Source organism: Pleurodeles waltl, chromosome 6, assembly GCF_031143425.1.
Source record: "Pleurodeles waltl isolate 20211129_DDA chromosome 6, aPleWal1.hap1.20221129, whole genome shotgun sequence".
In the NCBI taxonomy this organism is placed as follows: domain Eukaryota; kingdom Metazoa; phylum Chordata; class Amphibia; order Caudata; family Salamandridae; genus Pleurodeles; species Pleurodeles waltl.
In genome coordinates this window covers 231,665,349-231,687,533 of record NC_090445.1, presented here as the reverse complement: position 1 = coordinate 231,687,533, position 22,185 = coordinate 231,665,349, and the positions used below count along the sequence as shown (strand labels likewise).

The 22,185-nt window shown below is 47.0% G+C and overlaps 1 protein-coding gene across 1 annotated transcript in view; it reads left to right on the top strand.

Moving 5' to 3' along the window:
- PSMD11 (proteasome 26S subunit, non-ATPase 11) overlaps window positions 1–22,185 on the top strand; it is a 430,446-nt gene that overhangs the window by 123,264 nt on the left and 284,997 nt on the right. Inside the window, exons 6-7 of the mRNA XM_069237974.1 lie at window positions 334–528; window positions 5,658–5,802. Of these exons, the coding sequence (XP_069094075.1) occupies window positions 334–528; window positions 5,658–5,802 (340 nt within the window). The remainder of the gene's footprint in view (window positions 1–333; window positions 529–5,657; window positions 5,803–22,185) is intronic.

The window sequence follows — 22,185 nt, the reverse complement described above, 5'->3', positions numbered from 1 at the left end:
AGACATGTTTCATGTGGTAAGGGTGAGCTCTGTTGAAATATTTAGGAGACCGTCAACTTGAAACTGTAATTTAATCCTCGTTTTATAGATTGGTTGTCCATTATAATCTTTTTCTTAAAATATGTGATACAAGAAAAGGAGGGCGGATTACAAGGACTTCCGAGCAGTTGTTGGGATGGTGTATCAGTTTTCTGATCATCATCTGATTGAAGTGCATTGGCATTTTGGACTACATGGACTCTCAAATGAATTTCTGGGCCTGGCTTTCTTCTAGCTCATGATAAATGTTGTGCGTGCCTGCCTTATTGGACCCATCCCCTCTTTCTCCACTAGGTTCTCAGCTTCTGCGGGAGCTGAAGAAGATGGACGATAAGGCACTGTTGGTGGAAGTGCAGCTTCTGGAGAGTAAGACGTATCATGCTCTGAGCAATCTGCCAAAAGCAAGAGCCGCCTTAACATCTGCAAGAACCACCGCCAATGCCATCTACTGCCCGCCCAAACTTCAGGCAGCACTTGACATGCAGTCAGGTATGCATCTAACTTACAGCAAAAATGGTTACTCTGCATTCAACAATGAAGTGTCTATCAGCATAATTAGTTCAGTCAGCTGTCAATTCACGTTCACAAATTATTAGTTAAATTGTCTGAAGTCCCTATGCATAGTCAAGTTTGCCCACTGCTAGTCTATACCAAGCAACTTCTAGTGCCTACTGTTGCTTTAAGTTCCCCACAAGATTGTATGCCAGCTTAATTAGATAGTGAATGTTCACTGTCCACAGACAGCTCTGGTATGATACCTTTTAGCACAAGTTGCAGTTCTAAACATTTTAGAACAGTGATTCCTCACGTTCAGTGGGACATCACATTGCCAGCAAAGGCAGTATATAGTAGCTACATTTGTGCCTTGGTTGAAGAAAAAGAATTGCGATTGCAAGAGCTAAAAACATCCAAACTTAGAAAGTGGGTCTTTTACAATTTTCCTAACCTGTGATAGTGGAGGTGCATGTCATATTTATTGAGGGGTAGTTAAAGTTCCTAGGTTCAAAATTAATTGGCTGTTACTTTCATGGATATAATTTCTCTCCTTCTTGATGTAGATGGGGACATGTGGCTCAATGTACAGGAGGGAGCCTTCCTTTGTCAATCTATTTTTCTGTTTATTTTTTGTTTAAAAATATTTATATGCCCTTATTATGCAAAATGCTCTTATTGTGAATTCAGGGGCTTTAAAGATTTCAGAATTAGTTTGCTAAAGCTAGCATTTGTCAAACCATGTCTTAACGAAAACTGTGTGTCAGTGTGACTTTAGGGCCTTCTTTTAATGGAAAACATCTCTTGAGCTGTTATGCGGAGACCTCTACACAGCTTTTTTTTTCCCCCTCTAGTACTCCTACATCTTTTCTGTTTTTGATTGAATGTTGTTGGATGAAGCGTGCTTTGCAGTTAGGAAACTGCTTTGTTTAAAATAAGATTTGTTCATTGACCTGTCCTAGGTGGCAAAAACATTTTCCCCTTCTTTGTGTGAGTTACGGCTACATATATTAACACAGGATTGACCCTTATGGATCATTCAACCTAAGCATCCAGGCATTCATGACTTGCTTAGCATCTTAGGCCATGCCCTCGTTTTCTGTTGTGTTAGTGTTGATGTTTTGTTTATAATGAATGCTTCTAACTCCATATTCGGAGTCCTGGGCTTTCTCACAGGCTGCATCTTTAAAATATTTGCATATTCAAATTAGTCCTCACCATCCCCCAGCCCATCAATAAATAGCACAAGGATTCAGAGCAACTCTGTAGACCTTGTAATAAATCAGAAGCTACTTTGAAATCAAAGAAGGAAATAAGAGTAATGAGCTATCATTTGTGTTCTTCCCCACTGCTCTACCTTGCTTGCGCCTCTGAAAAATTAAATGTTTGGCTGATCTTTTCTTCACACTTGGCTTACACAGTGCCCATGTCACTACTTTCTCCCTGATTGGCTGCTACTAAGTAGTTGGAAATTAAAATAGGTTTAAATAGGGTTAAGGAAATGTTGGCATATGGCATTTTCAATTCTGCTGCCCCTGTAACTGATGCTATGTGTAAAGAAATGGCTCCCTGTTGCAGTTACCCCCCACTTTTTGCCTGATACTGATGCTGACTTGACTGAGAAGTGGGCTGGGACCCTGCTAACCAGGCCCCAGCACCAGTGTTCTTTCACCTAAAATGTACCATTGATCCCACAATTGGCACACCCTGGCATCCAGATAAGTCCCTTGTAACTGGTACCTCTGGTACCAAGGGCCCTGATGCCAGGGAAGGTCTCTAAGGGCTGCAGCATGTATTATGCCACCCTAGAGACCCCTCACTCAGCACAGACACACTGCTTACAAGCCTGTGTGTGCTAGTGAGAACAAAATGAGTAAGTCGACATGGCACTCCTCTCAGGGTGCCATGCCAGCCTCTCACTGCCTATGCAGTATAGGTAAGACACCCCTCTAGCAGGCCTTGCAGCCCTAAGGCAGGGTGCACTATACCATAGGTGAGGGTACCAGTGCATGAGCATGGTACCCCTACAGTGTCTAAACAAAACCTTAGACATTGTAAGTGCAGGGTAGCCATAAGAGTATATGGTCTGGGAGTCTGTCAAACACGAACTCCACAGCACCATAATGGCTACACTGAAAACTGGGAAGTTTGGTATCAAACTTCTCAGCACAATAAATGCACACTGATGCCAGTGTACATTTTATTGTAAAATACACCACAGAGGGCACCTTAGAGGTGCCCCCTGAAACTTAACCAACTATCTGTGTAGGCTGACTGGTTCCAGCAGCCTGCCACACTAGAGACATGTTGCTGGCCCCATGGGGAGAGTGCCTTTGTCACTCTGAGGCCAGTAACAAAGCCTGCACTGGGTGGAGATGCTAACACCTCCCCCAGGCGGGAGCTGTAACACCTGGCGGTGAGCCTCAAAGGCTCACCCCTTTGTCACAGCCCAGCAGGGCACTCCAGCTTAGTGGAGTTGCCCGCCCCCTCGGGCCACGGCCCCCACTTTTGGCGGCAAGGCTGGAGGGAACAAAGAAAGCAACAAGGAGGAGTCACTGGCCAGTCAGGACAGCCCCTAAGGTGTCCTGAGCTGAGGTGACTCTAACTTTTAGAAATCCTCCATCTTGCAGATGGAGGATTCCCCCAATAGGGTTAGGATTGTGACCCCCTCCCCTTGGGAGGAGGCACAAAGAGGGTGTACCCACCCTCAGGGCTAGTAGCCATTGGCTACTAACCCCCCAGACCTAAACACGCCCTTAAATTTAGTATTTAAGGGCTACCCTGAACCCTAGAAAATTAGATTCCTGCAACAACAAGAAGAAGGACTGCCCAGCTGAAAACCCCTGCAGAGGAAGACCAGAAGACAACAACTGCCTTGGCTCCAGAAACTCACCGGCCTGTCTCCTGCCTTCCAAAGAACTCTGCTCCAGCGACGCCTTCCAAAGGGACCAGCGACCTCTGAATCCTCTGAGGACTGCCCTGCTTCGACGACGACAAGAAACTCCCGAGGACAGCGGACCTGCTCCAAAAAGACTGCAACTTTGTTTCAAGAAGCAGCTTTAAAGAACCCTGCAACTCCCCGCAAGAAGCGTGAGACTTGCAACACTGCACCCGGCGACCCCGACCCGGCTGGTGGAGAACCAACACCTCAGGGAGGACCCCCGGACTACTCTACGACTGTGAGTACCAAAACCTGTCCCCCCTGAGCCCCCACAGCGCCGCCTGCAGAGGGAATCCCGAGGCTTCCCCTGACCGCGACTCTCTGAAACCTAAGTCCCGACGCCTGGAAAAGACCCTGCACCCGCAGCCCCCAGGACCTGAAGGACCGGACTTTCACTGCAGAAGTGACCCCCAGGAGTCCCTCTCCCTTGCCCAAGTGGAGGTTTCCCCGAGGAAGCCCCCCCTTGCCTGCCTGCAGCGCTGAAGAGATCCCTTGATCTCTCATAGACTAACATTGAAAACCCGACGCTTGTTTCTACACTGCACCCGGCCGCCCCCGCGCTGCTGAGGGTGAAATTTCTGTGTGGGCTTGTGTCCCCCCCCGGTGCCCTACAAAACCCCCCTGGTCTGCCCTCCGAAGACGCGGGTACTTACCTGCAAGCAGACCGGAACCGGGGCACCCCCTTCTCTCCATTATAGCCTATGCGTTTTGGGCACCACTTTGAACTCTGCACCTGACCGGCCCTGAGCTGCTGGTGTGGTAACTTTGGGGTTGCTCTGAACCCCCAACGGTGGGCTACCTTGGACCAAGAACTGAACCCTGTAAGTGTCTTACTTACCTGGTAAAACTAACAAAAACTTACCTCCCCCAGGAACTGTGAAAATTGCACTGTCCACTTTTGAAATAGCTATTTGTCAATAACTTGAAAAGTATACATGCAATTGAAATGATTCAAAGTTCCTAATGTACTTACCTGCAATACCTTTCAAACAAGATATTACATGTTAAATTTGAACCTGTGGTTCTTAAAATAAACTAAGAAAAGATATTTTTCTATACAAAACCTATTGGCTGGATTTGTCTCTGAGTGTGTGTACCTCATTTATTGTCTATGTGTATGTACAACAAATGCTTAACACTACTCCTTGGATAAGCCTACTGCTCGACCACACTACCACAAAATAGAGCATTAGTATTATCTATTTTTACCACTATTTTACCTCTAAGGGGAACCCTTGGACTCTGTGCATGCTATTCCTTACTTTGAAATAGCACATACAGAGCCAACTTCCTACACTATGGATCAGTCCATTGATGCAAACCACAAAATCTGTGGGTCAAGACTAGTTATCTGCTGGGCGGGAGAGGAGACTGGGTAAGAATGACAGTGCACTAAACAAAGTGACTATGGTTTGGAGCAGGCCTGGTGATTGCTTAGCATAGGGAAAAGAACTGTGAGAGAAGTAATTAGGTAAGTTGGAATAGTCAGTGTAGTAGTGGCATGTCTTGCTTTTTGCACAGTATAAATGCTAGAGAAGAGGGTGAGTGAGTACATGTGGAAAATCTGGGTCCGTATCAATCTCTTCAAGGGTGACTCACTTGGTGAGTAGTATGTTATCCCTTTGCCTAGCAAATACATGGATATGGAGGAGGGCTTAGAGGAAATAGCAATGACACTGTTGATCATTTGGCCAGCACCCTCTCTTTATGCCTGATTTAATTATGATCCTGGTCATTGGACCATTATTAACAACAGGGAAGGGTGTGAGAAGCATGCATGGGAAGGATCCCATTGATAAGTGTACACACATTACAGCAATGGCGTAAGATTTAATATTAATACTTTCTCAAAATGTAATTTGAATTTGAATTTTAGCCTGTATTGTGTTTTGATACTATGAAGGCAGTTATTGCTTTGTGAACGATATTGGTTTAAAGATCTTATAGCTGCACTAATATAGGTCAGAATTCTATTTAATTCCGTAGGGTACCTGTCCATAGGTAATTATGCATTATACAAAGACTGGAGAGTACGCAGCTATCTAATGCTGAAACTGTCAATGATCTGCTTTTCCTTCAGTAATACAGTATTCACAGTTAGCTTTAATGCTCTCCTTTCTCAGCCTATGCCACTTTTCAATGTTATCACTTGCACACAAACTGTTTCTGCTGTTTCGCTTGACAGGTATCATACATGCTGCAGAAGAGAAAGACTGGAAGACCGCCTACTCCTATTTCTATGAAGCCTTTGAGGGCTACGATTCTATTGATAATCCAAAAGCCATCACTGCACTCAAGTACATGCTGCTGTGTAAAATCATGCTCAACACGTAAGGAACACTGAACATGTCTTATTTTTTTTTTGGTTGGCGGTGAGAGTACAATATGGTTGTTGGGCATAACGGAGCTGCTGTTGCACTAAGGGTTCTGATAATCTAAAGTTCCCTAAACCTATGCAAATTGTTAGTCTATTCATTCAGTGTGTAAGGTAGAATGCAGGGGATCGTGATTCCAGTGCATTTACTAATAATACATTTATGTATCTTCATCTATTCCTGCTTTAAAACCCCAAGCTCTTCAATGGTGAGGCTTTTCCATTTTGCTTCTTGCATTTGCTCAGATTGAGACAGCACCCCAGAGAAATTTGAAGCACTTGCCATATTAATGCACATTACAAAAACTGATAATTTCAAGTTTTCACTCTAAAATCTTCTGCTTCCTGATCAATTTATTCTTCAGTTTTCTTAACGTCTATAGTGCCTGTTATTAACTTTGGTTTTATGTTGGAACCATGGAAGCCCCTCATCATAGTCACTCACTATCAGGGTTGTTGAGACAGATATAAAACTGCGTAGTGAGGACATTTTCCCCACGTACTAGTGAAAAAACACACCGGTGAGAATATAGGGTTTTAAGTCCTAAAATGTCCTAAAATGTCTCTGGTTCACACCTGGCACTTTTAGTTACTTTTCTTAGTTACCTCTTTGAGATAAATATATGTTCGATGGCATATGTATATATTTTGTTCTTCAGTGGTACACATGGTGCATCAGTATTTTTGGTTATCTAAGAGTTCACGTTGGTCCTTTTGCGCAAGGTTCACATAGAACTGGAACTGGAAATTTTACCCGACATCTTGGGCTGCACATGCAGTGTTACATATTTTAAAGTAGGGTGCTGGAATGGCCTTTCGGAATGCTCTGATTTTGCACATAAGGGACAGTCAAAATGTTTTTCATGCTGTGACATTTTAGTGTTGCACATGATAGTTTAATTCTAGAATGGTGATAATAGAATGCTGCAGACTGCTCTGGCTAATAGATGGCTTTTTGCAGGCTCTGGATGGGGTGCAGTGATTAAACCTATCTCCAATTACCATAATGTGGATTACAGTTTTGCTGATGTTATAAATGTCCTTTTGTCAGAGGCAGAATCCTGGGAATTTTGGCCCTCTTGAATCAAGACTGTTACTATGCACTAATGAAAATGTGTCTGCATGAGTATTCTTTAGAAACACCTTCATTTTGAAGGACTTTGTGCAACAAACATGTAGAAGTATGATAAGCCTCTTCAAAATTAAAAAAGTGTATTTCATTAACATGTGGAAGAAGTTAACACTAGTGCATCAGAGTATATCACTGCATCGAAAGTCAGCTATTAAAAGTGATAATTCTCAAACATGAACTAAAAAATATTTGCTCCCACAACCTGACAACGATGCTATTAGAGAACCAACAGGCAAGTCAGTTATGTGAACCATCTTTGTGGTCTAGGTTATTATAATACATGGAACACCATCAAGATTTATCAACCAAACACAAGAAATTTTGTACAGCACACATCCTCAACTCATGTATTTCAAGATCCTGTCATATGTGATAATGTAGAAAAAGGAAGTAAAGTGAAGTAAATTGCTTAGCATATCATAATTTGGTCAGGTGGGGTGCTGGAATTTATACCATGTTTTTGGCTCCACATTGTTCAGTTCAGCCATTACAGGGATATCCCTTTAACTGTCTTGTTTTACATCAAAAGTTAATGCTTTGCCCTTCATTCTTGGCCCATGTGGTTAGTGTGTGGGTGGCAGACAGAAGGCTCACTCGTTTTGGGTTGAAGATCCAAGAGAACCTCTGTCTGAGCAAGAGCCAGGCCGATGGCTCGAGCATGGATAAAGCTTTCAGTGGCTCACCCACCTGTATCACATAATTGCAAATATGGGGATAAAGGCATAGAGGAGGATATGTTTGACTATAATTGAACAATTTGGTGAAACAAATACCAACACCACAGTGGGGAACTCCTTGTTCAAAGATTCATACCTTTTTTTACTGCACCATATTTTAGCGAGTAAAGTATGAGACTAGATGTTCTCTCCCCATAGTTAAATGAAATGATTGTTGGGTTACAACCCAGTTTTCTTATCATATACTGCTTAAAATAAAAAAACAAGCAGAGAAATGTGTTTAGGAAGTGATTACACAAGAGTACGCAATTTGCCACAAAGGGAGGTTCAGATCTGGTTTCATACTTTACATCTTGAACATTACACAAAAACTGGGATGTGAGTGTTTCTGATGGTGAGACTTTGGGATAACTCTCACTAAAGCTATGCCAGTGACCTTTGGAACCTGCCCACACTTTACAGATTTGACAACAAGCATACTTTGGTAAAGCTAGGATTAAATGTCATGTCTCATAGTAGCAGTAGTAGGTGGCATAGAACGGCTCTGTGTCCATCGTCGGCTGTGCAGGATATGACATTACAGGTCCTATATAGGTGCCACCCCAGCGTGCTGAAATCAGTTCTTTTCTTTCCACACCAGCCAGCACTGATCCGAAGAGAGCTATCCCTCAGTAATTTTTTGACTGGTCATTCTAGACTTTTTGTTTAAGTTTTTTTTTGGAGTTGTTAACTTCTGATGCGTCAGTGGGATGTCATCAAGGAAGACTGGGTTCAAGCCCTGCGGGTCCTGTCATCAGGCGATGTCCGTGACGGATTTGCACCTCGTGTCCCTTTGGTGTGTGGAGCGTGCCGATGAAACTGATGGAAGCCCACAACTCGACTCAGCAGGTCGAGGTTCTGGTCGAGAAGAAGGTTCTGGGAGCAGTCATAGTCCTCCATTGTCGTTCTCTCCTCCCCCCCCAACCCCCCCCCCCCCCATCCCCCCCCAAGGCCAACAAGACAAGAGTGGGAGCATCGTTGTTCTAGGCCTGCCTCTGTGGAGCTTGCATCTGGGCGGACTCTGCCCCTCCCTGAGTTTCTGGGAGCCGAGCAACCCTTGCCCAACTGAAGGAGTTCTATGAGGCCATGCGTCTCATTTTTTACAAAGTCCAACACTCTTGGTGCGCTTTTAGGTCCTGTGGAGTCGTAAGGGGGCTGATGGGTTACTCAAAGGCAGCTTTGGCTTCTGCTCCAAGGGGCACCTATGGTTCCATGCTTGGATCTGGGAAGGCACCGGTCGTACCAACGCGACCTTCCCAGACACTGGTTCCAACGGCACTGTCCCCATCCTCTCTGCCATGGAGCTGGATGGGTGTTGTATGACTACTCCCGATGCCAGCGGGAGCTTTGCCTTCCATGTAGGATCCTGAGCCCCTTTCTCTTGGGGTAGGTTACAGTGAGTAATGGGATGGGTCACTAGCCCCCTTGGAATACTAGCTCCAAGATCCTGTGGTGGACTGGAGTATGGACTTGGGAGAAGTGAGTGGGCAGGATACCTTCCCAGATACTGGCATTCTTTCTTCCCCCTACTGTGGTTACGCAGAAGGGGGCCTTCAGATTCTATAGTGGTGCGAAGGGCAGCTGAGGTCCTGGAACTTAAGTTGCCTTTGGCAATTAAGACTAACATCCTGAAAGAGGTGCTTCTACCAGGCGCTTCACCCTCTGAACCCCTGCTCCCCTTCAATGAAGCCTACTGGGTACCTTGTCCAAACCCAGCCCAGGGGCTCTTGGAAACAGGACAATTGCCCGCTGCCAATGCCCTGCTCTGGGTGACCCAAGTTTCCTTATGCAATATCCCACTCCTGAGAGCTTGGTTATCCAAGCATGGCACATTCCATTCCATATACCTTCCATGGCACATTCCCTTCTACACCCCCGGATTGAGAATCTAAGAGGCTGGATGAATGTGAGAAGAAGTTTACTTCTGCCAGCTTGGTGTTGCGGTCCGTGGACACTGCATACCTTTTGGGCTGTTATTCCCACACACTGTGGGACACAGTTGCATAAGTGCTGCCACGGGTCCTGAAGGAGGGCTGGGCTGTACTTTCCCAACCAGTTGCTGATGAGAGAGAAGCAGTTAAGTTCACAATCTGATGTGGACCGGATGCGACCGACTCACTGGACAGAGCGATTTCATAGACAGTGGCATTCAGCCTGGTTGAGGACGTCTGACCTTTCGAAGGATGTACAAGCTAATCTTACGGACATGCCCTTTGATGGCACCCGTTTCTTCATATAAAGAGCAGACTCTACGCTTCAGTGCTTCAAGGATTCTTTTTCTAGGGCCAGGTCCTTTGGCCTCGCGGTGGCCCCTTGCTCCCCTCAGTCTTTTTGCCCCTTTCTTGGCCACATCCGTTACTGTCCAGCCACTGTGCTGCACATGTTGCCAAGCCTCACTGTGGCAGGTAAGTTAGATCCACCAACCTTGTGGATCAGAGGGCCAGCAGTCAGGCCAATCCATCGCCCCCCCCCCCCCCCCAAAAAACCCCACCAACCGCCATCACCTGCTCTGCTGGTAGTCCATCACGTCAGGCAGGTGGGTTTTGCAGATAGTCCGAAGGGGCTACCCGCTCACCTTCAAGACTACCCCTCTATCCCTGCAACCATCCTACGATCGGATGACAGAGGATCACTTGGCACTTCTCTGAGATGAAATTATGGCTCTCTTGGCCAAGTGAACCATAGTGAGGGTTACTGTGACAGAAGCGGGTTGTGGTTCCTATTCATGCTACTTTCTGGTACCCAAATAGGATAAGGGCCTCTACTCTATTGTAGAGATTTGATCCCTCAATCTCTTCCTCTGGAAGACGAAGTTCAAAATGCTAACTCTGGCGCAGGTTCCATCTGCCCAGGACCCAGGATGGACTGGATGGTAGTGTTGGACTTGCAGGATGCATATTCCCGTCCTGCCTGCCCACAGACATTACTTGCAGTTCACAGTAGGCCACAAGCACTTTCAGTTCACCATGCTCCCCTTTGGCCTTCCCAGCACCAAGGTGATGGCGGTTGTCGCAGCTCATCTGCGCCGATCAGGGGTTTTAGTCTTCCTTTATCTCGAAGGCTGGCTGTTGAAGGTGGGCTCTCCCCATGATGTCTCCCACCTCCAGACTACAGCAGACCTCCTCCATTCGCTCTCAGATGCTTCCTTTCATTGGAGCTGTTCTGGACACAGTGCAGTTCAAGGCTTATCCTCCCGAGTGGCGAGTCCAGGATATTCAGGCTATGAAAATGATAACGCTGTTTCAGCCTCTATCCTGGATTTCGGTGAGAATGGCTTCCTGCTAGTGACACATGCCAGAAGGCATAAGCGGCCTGAAGTTCGAGTGGGTGCAGCATCAGGGGAATCTCTCCAGACATGGTCCAGATCAGAGGGAACTGCACAAAATATGCAGAAGTGGCTAACGAACCGCGATTGGGTTAGAGGCAGATCTTTTTCCAACCAGATGTGACAGTGACAGATGCGTCACTCCTAGGCTGCGGCGACTGTTTGGGGAAGGCGGAGATCAGAGGCACCTGGTTTCTGGCGGAGCCCTGATTCTACATCAACCTGTTGGAGCTCTGTGCGATCAGACTAGCATTGAAAGCAATTCTTTTCTCTCTCAAACTTCAAGGCCCCCACTACAGCAAAGGCCTCCCTTTCTATGGCTGACAAATGCCTTTCCATGGGGGCGGGGGGTGAGGGGGGGGGGTGGTAGGGTAAACATTCTGCTTATAAAAGCCACAGGCTGGTCCTGGCCCTCAGTGTTGAGTTGAACTAGAACTGCCCCCACCTCTAGCATTTGTTTGTACTATGAACTTCTTGGAGTAGTTGGGGCTTTTCAACACAGGTGCAGAGCACATGGCCTGTTTGAGCTCTTCAAAAGCTTTTTGACAGCTAACTGTCCACAAAACTTTTCTTAGGCATCCTCTTTGAGGTGAGGTCATTAAGAGGGGCTACAATGGAACCGTAGTTCTTAATGAACCTCCTGTAGGACCCAGTGAGGCTTAAGAAGGCTCTCACTTATGTCTGTATAGTGGGGGGAATCCAATCTAAAATAGTTTGGATCTTCCCCTATAGTGGTTGAATCTGGCTTCCACCTAGCAGGTGGCCCAGATATACAACCTTCCCCTGCCCTATCTGGCACTTAGAGGCCTTGATAGTGAAGCCTTCTTTTTGCAGAGCCTCCAAAACATTCCAGAGGTGGACCAGGTGGTCTTCCCAAGTGGAGCTAAAGACAGCTACATCATCTAAATAAGCTGCACTACAGGCTTCCATTCCTTGGAGGACTGTATTCACCACCCTCTGAAAAGTGGCAGGTGCATTTTTCAGACCAAGGGACATCACTGTAAAGTGATAATGCTCTCCAGTAGTTGAAAAAGCACTTTTTGCTTTAGCATCATCTGATAATTTGATCTGCCAATAGCCTGCAGTCAAATCAAATGTGCTAAGATACTTGACATATGTCAGTGTAACTATTAGCTCATCTGCCCTAGGGATAGGATGAGCATTTGTCTTTGTGAGAGTGTTGAGCTGGGCTAGCCCATGGGCTATCAGAGTGCTCCGGCTCCCAGGTCCAGCATCTTTTGCGCTTGTGCTTTGATGAAGTCTCAAACATGGTCAGGTTGCCTATATATTTTGCTTTTTCTGGGCACACTGTCTCCTGTATCAATGGTGTGTTCACACCATGTTGTCTGACCCTGTGTTGGAGAAAACAGTTCTGAGAACTGCCCTAGGAGGTTCCTCTAGTCTTCCTTCTGAGATTCAGAAAGACAGTCTGCCAGGATTACTCCATCAACTTAGCCATCAGCTGCAGTGCTGGAGAAGAGGTCAGGGAGAACGCCACTCTCTTCCTCCTGTCCCTCATCAGTGGCCATGAGCAGGGTCATGTCAGCCCTGTCATACTAGGGCTTCAGGTGGTTCACATGAAACACCAGGAGGGGGCTTGTGGGAGTGCCTAGGTCCACCAAGTAGGTTACCTCATCCTTTTCCACTATTGTATGGTGACCGCTCCACTTGTCTTAGAGTGCCCTTGGAGCCACAGGTTCCAGGACCCACACTTTCTGCCCCGTCTGTTAAACAGTTAGGACAGCCTTCTGGTCACACCACTGCTTCTGCAGTTCTCGGCTGTCCCGAAGGTTTTTAGTGGCCTTTTTCATGTACTCAGCCATCCTGGATCTGAGGCCAAGTACATAGTCCACTTTGTCTTGTGTAGAGGTCTTGAGAGTTTGCTCCCAGTCCTCCCTTACAAGAGCAAGAGGACCCCTGACAGGGTGCCCAAACAGATGTTCAAAGGGTCTGTAGCCCACTCCCTTCTGAGGGACCTCCCTGTAAGCAAAAAGGAAGCATGGCAGAAGGTCATCCCATCTCCTTCTGAGTTTTTCAGAGAGTGCCATGATCATACCCTTGAGAGTTTTATTAAACCACTCTACCAAACAGTTGGTTTGGAGGTGGTAAGGTGTGCTGAAATTGTAAGTAATACAACATTCCTTCCACATTGCCTTTAGGTGTGCAGACATGAAGTTGGTACCTTTGTCTGAAACCACCTCTTTAGGAAACCCGCTCTAGAGAAAATTCCCAGGAGTGCTTTTCCCACTGCAGGAGCTGTAGTAGTCCTTAGAGGAATAGCTTCTGGGTACCTGGTGGCATGTTCCACCACCAGTATGAATCTGTTCTCAGAGGCTGTGGGCGGGTCTAGGGAGACAACAATATCCACCCAGCCCTCTCAAATGGAACCTCAACCACAGGGAGTGGGATTAACCCCTTCGCTGCCAGACCTTTTCCCCCCTCAGGTGCCAGGCCTTTTTTTGGCTACTTGGGGCAGTTCACGCTTAGGCCCTCCTAACATTTTATCCACATAAGCTACGCATGCCAAATCTGCGTCCTTTTATCCAACATTCTAGGGATTCTACAGGTACCCAGAGTTTGTGGGTTCCCCTGAAGAAGACCAAGACATTAGCCAAAATACAGCAAAAATTTCATTTTCATAAAAAAAAGGGCTGCAGAAGAAAGCTTGTATTTTTCCCCCCTGAAAATGGCATCAACAAAAGGTTTGCGGTGCTAAAATCACCATCTTCCCAGCTTTCAGTAATAGGCAGGCATGAACCAGAAAACCAAATTTTGTAAACACAATTTTGGAATTTTATTGGGACATAACCCATTTTCACTATTTTTTGTGCTTTCACCCTCCTTCCAGTTAGTGCCAGAAATGGGTGTGAAACCAGTGCTGGATCCCGGACAGCCAAACATTTCTGAAAAGTAGACAAAATTCCTAATTCATCAAGGGTTCATTTGTGTAGATCCTTCAAGGTTTTCCTACAGAAAGTAACCGCTAAAATAAAAAAGAATATTGAAATTGAGGTGAAAAAAGAGCCATTTCTGTCCACGTTTTCCTCTATACCTTTTCCAGCTACGGCAGATTTTTGAAAGCAGTATACCATTACGTCTGCTGGACTCTTCTGGTTGCGGGGAGATATATAGGGCTTGTAGGTTCATCAAGAACCCTAAGTACCCAGAGCCAATAAAGGAGTTGCACCTTGCAATGGGTTTTCATTCCATACCGAGTATAAAGCAATTCATTTGATGAAATATAGAGAGTGAAAAATAGGTATGAAGGAAACCTTTATATTTCCAGAATGGGCACAAGATAAGATGTTGAGAAGCAGTAGTAATTTGCACATCTGAGTTCCGGGGTCCCCATATTAGCATGTGAATTACAGGGCATTTCTCAAATGGATGTCTTTTTTTTTTTTTTACACACACTCTTAAATTTGGAAGGAAATCTTTTTAGATAAAAGACAAGGGGCAATAACACAAGTTGTTCTGTTGTGTTCCCCCAAGTCTCCTAATAAAAATGGTACCTCGCTTGTGTGGGTAGGCCTAATGCCCTCCACAGGAAACGCAACATGGACACCTCACATATTTACATTGAAATCGGACGGGTTTTTTGGAAAGTGCCTAGCTGTGGATTTAGGCATCTAGCTCAGCCGGCACCTAGGGAAACCTACCAAACGTGTGCATTTTTCGAAACTAGACACCTAGGGGAATCCAGGATGGGGTGACTTGTGGGACTCTCATCAGGCTGTTACCCAGAACCATTTGCAAAACTTGGCATAAAAACACTTTTTCCTCACATTTCGGTGCTGCAAAGTTCTGGAATCTGAGGGGGGCCACAAATTTCCTTCGACCCAGCATTCCCCTAGATCTCCTGATAAACATGGTGCCTGGGGTGGGTAGGCCTAGTGCCATTGACAGGAAATGCCCCAAAGCACTATGTGGACAAATCAAAATGATACAATACAAAACTACTTGTGTTTGCGGGTGGTGAACCTGCGTTTTTTGTCCTGGGCTTTGTCCTTTTGTCCCTAGCAGCCATCTAGGGAAACCTACCCAAACATTTCTGAAAACTAGACACCCGAGGGAGTCCAGGGAGGTGTGATTTGCGTGGATCCCACCATTGTTTTTTTTTATCCATAATCCTCAGCAAACCTCGAATGTAGCTAAAAAGGGGGGCCAAGGGGGGCAGAAATGGCCAACAGTAATGTACTCCATGGGGAGCGACCCTTGCCCAAGGGGCTGCCCCCCAAACAAAACCCACAAACCAATCCCTGGTTCCTAAGTTGTTTCTGCCCCCCTTGGGGGCAGATCGGCCTAATTAAAATAGGAGTAAAATAAATTTGACCCCAAGGGGAGCGACCCTTACCCAAGGGCTCACTCCCATTGGGTGAAATTGGCGCAAAAAAAAAATCCCCGATGTCTAGTGGTTTCTGCCCCCTTGGGGGTAGATTTGCCTAATGAAAATAGGCCGATCTGCCCCTGAGGTCGCTCCCAACGTGTGGAAAAAAAAATAATAGTAATAATTTTCCCTGGCGTCTAGTGGCTTCTGCCCCCCACCGGAGGCAGATCGGCCAAATTACAATAGAGGGGGCGCAGAAAAGGCCTTAAAAAATGCAAGAAGCGATCATTGCTCAAGGATTCGCTCCCCTTCATTGTTTTATATTTCAAAACAGAAATCCCTGGTGTATAGTGGAAATTTCTGCAGCTTGATTTCTTCGCGATTGGGCTGCAGAAATTTTCAGAGACATGAAAGGAAAGGCCTTTTCCCCCCTTTTGCATTTCTCTTCCGATCACGCTGGAAGCTGAGCGATTTTTTTCCCCTTCCATCCCTGCCCTGGGGAGTGTAGGTGGGAGGCTCATGGAGGGAGCGCTCCCCCCCCCCCCATGAGCCGGGTGCAGTACAAAACGGTTACGTCCTGGGCACCTGAGCGGTGCTGCCCAGGACGTAGCAGTTACGTCCAAGGCACCCAAGGGGGGGCGGGGTGGTAAGGGGGCCTTTTGTGCTGCCACCTGTCTTACCAGGAGTGACAAAATCCTTAATATCTTCAGACATGTGGGGCCAGTGTAAGTTAGGGACAAGCCTATCCCAAGTCTTGCTTTGCCCCAAGTGACCTGCCAGAGGAATGTCATGGGCCCCAGGGGTCAACAAAAATTCTCTATATAGCAGAGGTACTATCAGTCTCCTGGTGGCACCAGGTTTGGGTTCCCTTGGCTCTGAATATAAGAGATTGTCTTCCCAGTACACCTTGTGGGTGCCACTGACATCCCCTGCTTCTTGGAGGACAGCTTGCTGCATCAACCCTTCCAGTATGGGACAGGTTTTCTGAGCCATACCGAATTCCTCTGTGGCAGGCCCCACCGGCACCTGAGTTCAGGAGTGTCATCCTTCAGCTCCTCAGGTGTAGGTTCTGCCAAAGGAGTAGATTCCCCCTCAAAGGGGGAAATCTTCACTAGAGGGCGGGGTGGGGGGGTCAACCTTTTACCCTTCCTACCTTTGGATTTTGGAAGTTCTCAGGCCATTGTTCCAGGCTCCAAGTTGCATTGCTCTTTTTGCTTCTTGGCCTGTGCCCTAGTCAAAGCAACAATATGCCCTGGGATGCCCAGCATTGTTGCATGGGCCTCCAACTCCAGTTCAGCCCAAGCTGAAGTCTCCAAGTCATTCCCTAGTAGACACTCTACAGGTAGATCTGTGGGCACAACAATTTTTTTTTTAACACCAGTAAGCTCTCCCAAACCCCCCCCCCACCCCCCCCCCCCCCCAACCTAAAAAAAAAAAAAAAAAAGCTGAAATCAACTGCCAGGGTGGCACACAGTATTGTTATGGGCTTTACTCACTTGACACTGATGACCAAGTAGGTGTTGCTCAGGGGATACCAGTTTTTGTGACACTGGCACCTGTGTCCCTGTAGGCCTCTGCCTGAACACCATTTATTAAGGGCTGCTGCCTGTACTTATCCATATTAAGGGGACAGGCAGCAAGGGTAGCAAGATCAATGCCCCCATCAGAGACTAAAACAGCCTCTGTTGTCTCTCTGACTAACCCAGCCCCCACTACACTTCCTAAAGTAAGCCCAGCTACACCCTTGGATTGGCAATCGTTATCAGGCCTATCACTACTTGCTATTACTAGGGGCACTAGTGGTAGAGGTGGGGTTGTACTGGTGGGTGGCTAGGTGCTTTTCTTAGGGAAGGAGCTATCTCCTGGCCTATGGCCTTTGTTTCTACAAACATAGCACCAAGGCTTTTTTTTATTATGGGAGGAAGACATTCTATACCCACCCCCAGAGGAATTTTCAGGGCCTAAGGAAGACTTAGTTTTTATCTTTTTCCACACCCTTGTCCTGCGACTTGCCTGCTTCCTTTTTCTTGTTGTCACCCCCGTATGAGCATTTCTGCTCACCCTAGTTCTGACCCATTTGTCTGCCTTCTTTCCCAATTCTTAAGTAGAGGTCAGATCTGAGTCTACCAAGTACTGGTGCAACAAGTCAGACACAGTTGTTCAGAATATGCTCTCTCAGAATTAAATTATACAAGCGCTCATAATCACTGACTTTGCTGCCATGTAACCAGCCTTACAAAAATAGAGCAGTTCACAAAATCAACCCAATCCTGGACTTTTCCTGGAGTTCCTGAACTTGATCCTGTATTGCTAAGTGGTGAGACCAAACCCATCAAAAAAGCGGATTTTAGAACAGCATATTTGTCAGCATTATCTTCTCTGGCAGTGAGAAGTCTATCTCTCCCTTTGTCAGAGAAGGAGAGCCAGAGGATAACAGCCCACTGTTTCTGAGGGACACTTTGTACTTTACAGGCCCTCCCCAGTGCAGTGAACCACTTGTAAACATCATCCCCTACCTTGTAGGGGGGGAACAGCCTTGATCACGTTTCTGGAATTGAGTCCTCCCTGACCCTAGGTTCCCTGAAACTAAAGTTGCTGCCTCCATGGAGTGCTAACCCCAACCCCTGTCTCTCTCTCTTTCTCTCTCTTTCTCTCTCTTTCTCTCTCTTTCTCTCTCTTTCTCTCTCTTTCTCTCTCTTTCTCTCTCTTCTCTCTCTCTCTCTCTCTTTCTCTCTCTTTCTCTCTCTTTCTCTCTCTTCTCCCCCCCCCCCCACCCCCAAGGCCTCACTATCTAGGGCTAGCTGCTGCAGCTTCACCTTGGCCACCTCCTGTCTCAGTTGCTTGACTTCCCTATCTAGGGAATCTTCCCCTGGAGTTGAACAGTGGGTACCCTCAGATACTGAGGAGATGTGAGAGTGGGCAGAGGAGGATCTGTTTCTACCCTGGGACACCCTCTCAACCAGCCCTCTAGGGACACAGGTGGAATAACTGGTGTGTGTCCCCCCTTTACACTGCTAACAGTGCTCCTAACAGGACTGTGAGTGTGTATAGAGTTTCCCTGGTCCACCCTGGGTTCTTCCTGACCCAACTCAGTGGCTAAATTTTCTTTCTCTAACACTGGAGGGTCAGTCTACTTCTTCTTCCTCCTCCTCCTCCTCCTGGCTACCCGCATGTTCCTGGTCATCCTGGAGGAGTAGGCCCAGTAGTAGTCTTATCAAGATTTCCCCCAGCCCTCAGTATCCTCTGCGCACACATCTCCCTAAGTTCTTGGAAGGTCAGGTTCTCATAGGGAGAATCCATGGCCTGAGAGGTGTGCTCTACTGAACACGTCGACTAGCTGAAGTGATGTAGGATCCCTAACTACTGTCTCCCAAAAGACGTTTGGAGCAAGGGCTATGCCTAGACCCCTAACTTACCCAAACCCAAGAGACTATTTCCCTGATACTAGGTACAGTGTGTGCCCCTAGCTAGTGAGTGTCACTTGGTACTTTCCACAGGAAAGACCAGAGTGGTAAGGCAATTGCAAGTGCTTATCCCACGGTTCCACCACCAAGCTGACCTGGTGTGTGGTGGGTACCTACGGTACTTGCCCCTTATACCAGGTCCAGGTATCCCCTATTAGTGTAGTGTAGGCAGTGTCTAGAAGCCAGGCTCTCTAGAGGTAGATGTGGATGAGCAGCCAAGGCTTATCTAGAAGGCATGCAAGGCTCATGAAATACTACTGCAGTCACACAGCACTTACACATGAAAGAAAACACTCAGTGTTACAAAAATAAAGGTACTTTCTTTTAGTGATACAATACCAAAAAGTACTATAGAGGCAACCCTCCAATAGGTGGTAAGTAATACAGTAAGTATATACACTAGTTATCAGCAATATGCAAAGAAAGTGATAGAAAACAGTGCAAATGCAGTTAGACAACCAACAGTGACCCTAGGGGGAGCCCAAACCATATACCCAAAAAATTTAATGGTATATGGTATTAAAAAAAACACAGGACCTCAACCTAGGTAAGTGGAATGTTTAGAGGGGATCTGGGGGGGGGGGGGCAGGGGGGGACGACGACGACTAGGAAACCCCAAAGGTAACTATCACAGTGCCCCCTAGCGACCAGGAGGGAAGGAGTAGAAGCAGCACCCACAGGAGTCCCACAGAATGGTGACAGGAGTTGCAGAAGAGCCCTCGCAGCACAGCTGGAGAATGTTCTGCGCCACAGCAGAACCCTACAGAGGGCTGTGCATTGCAGGCAGGAGTGCTGGGGGCTGGAGCTACGCGTAGCCCTTGGAGGAGATGCAAACAAGCCTTGGTAGCTGCAAGAGATGCGGTGCACGGAGATACTGTCCTACGTGGGAAGGCAAGGGCTTACCTCCACCAAAGTTGGACAGCTGACAGAGAGAACCAAGAGGATTACCCTGGAACACCACCCGTGATGCAGGATCCACGCAGCTCAGGAAGAGAGGAGATCCACGCAGCTGGTCGTTGTTGCAGTAGGTACCTGCGGATGCAGGGGAGTGGCTCCTCCACTCCAAGGGCGACTCGTTCTTCCTTCTTGGGTTGACTGAAGTCTTGCCGCCCTCAGAGGATGCACAGCTGGGGAAATGTTGCAGAAGCTGGAAGGAGCCATGGAAACAATGTTGCAAGAAGAGTCTTCCTCAAGAATGGAGATTGTCAGTTCTTGGAGGGTCTAGTCGCGGTTCCAGTGGCTAGAAGTCAAAGTAAGGTTGTAGAGGAGTCCTGCTGGCATCTTGCAAGCCGAATCTGAGGACCCACCCAAGAGAGAGGCCTTAAATAGCCCTGAAAGGAGATTGGTCTCCTAGCTAGGTGACCACCTATCAGGATAGGGCTCTGGCGTCACCTGCCTGGCCTGGCCACTCAGATGCTCCCAGAGGTCCCTGCCAACCTTGGATCCAAGGTGGCAGAACCCAGGGACCCTCTGGTGGAGCTCTGGGCACCACCCCTGGGGTGATGGACAGGGGAGTGGTCACCCCCCTTTCCATTGTCTAGTTTTGCGCCAGAGCAGGGACTGGAGGTCCCTGAACCGGTGTAGACTGGTTTATGCAAGGAGGGCACCAAATGTGCCCTTCAAAGCATACCAGTGGCTTGGGGAGGCTAACCCTCCCAAGCCATGTAACACCTATTTCCAAAGGGAGAGGGTGTTGTCTCCCTCTCCCAAAGGAAATTATTTGTTCTGGCTTCCTGGAATTGAGCTGGTTAAGCAGCAGGAGGACAGAAACATGTCTTTAGGATGGCGGCAGCACGGGAAAACACTGCAAACTGATAGGAGCAAAGCAGGGGGTTCTCTAGGGAGCCCCCAAAATGCATGAAATTATAAATCAATACTGGCCACAGTATTGGGGTATGATTCTGACATGTTTGATACCAAACATGCCCAGGTTCGGAGTTACCATTATGTAGCTAGACACAGTCCAGTACACAGTAAAAAGGCTTCTTGTCACTTAGGATTTCCAGGAAAATGGAGCTGGAGTTTGTAGGGGCACCTCTGCTCATGCAGGGGTGACCTCACACACAGGTACTTGTGCCCGGCCCTATGGGCCACGAGGGCCTGCCAAAGGGGTGACTTACAGTGACCTTGTTCACTGACCTGTAGTGAAAGTGTATGCACCTTATCATGCAGGCTGCAATGGCAGGCCTGCAGACACATTTTGCATTGGCTCCCATGGGTGGCATAATACATGCTGCAGCCCATGGGGAACCCCTGGTGCCCCAATGTCGTGGGTACCATATATTAGGGACTTACATGGGAGCACCAGTATGCCAATTGTGGGGGTGTCTGAAGTTAGGAACAACCACATTTTTATAGGGAGAGAGCACAGTCACTGGGGACCTGTTTAGCAGGATCCCAGTGAACAAAGTCAGGCAAAAAGTGGGGGTAACCATGCCAAAAAAGGATACTTTTCTACACCCTTGTTAAAGGGATGATGCGACATGTGGGTGAAATTTTAAAGTTCCTGTTTGCGCTCAAATTATTACACCCAGTGCTGAGACAAATCTAAATCAGCCCTATCAGATCCTGCTTATATTAAGGGGCAAATTTCTCCAGATTCCCTAGTAGTTTCCATTGCTCATAAACATGTGAATTCTCAAACTTCTGGGGACACACCTCTTCCAGACAGAATCCTAGCTTATTGACGCATCAAGCAAAAGGGTGATGGTTCAAGCAGCCAACCACTGGATAATTGCCAACAAGATGTGATCGAGCACACTGGGATGAGATGGAAGATCTTATTCAACATCTCCCAGAAGAATTTGAAAAGAGGGGACGACAACTTGTACAGGAGGGCAAGTTAAACTCTAACAATTCTATTAAATCTGCTCTTGATGTGGCAGATACTGCTGCCAGGGGAATACACTAGGCAGTCATGTTTGCTTGCGTATATCAGGTTTTAAACCTGAAGTTAAACAAATGCTCCTAAATTCCCCTTTTGATCAGTAACACCTTTTTGGTCCACAAGTGGACAAAGCTCTAGAAAAAATGAAAAAAGATGCCGATGTTGCAGAATCTATGGGGGCGCTACAAACTCCTGGAAACCAAGGATCCTTTTGTAAACCAACCTTCAAACAAAGCAAAAGGCAAGCAACATCCGAATCCTGTACCTCTTTCTGGCAACAACATTCACCATCCCTTTCAAGAGGTTTTTATAGGGGGTCATATAGGGGAAACAATTCCAAAGGTCGAGGAAGATGTCCCCCAACTCCTACCATCCCTACTACTTCAAAGCATTGACTCTCTTCTCATTCCCCTCGATCTCACAACACCTGTTGGGGGACTTTTATAACAGTTTGTACCCAGCTGGCAAAACATAACAGACCAGTAGGT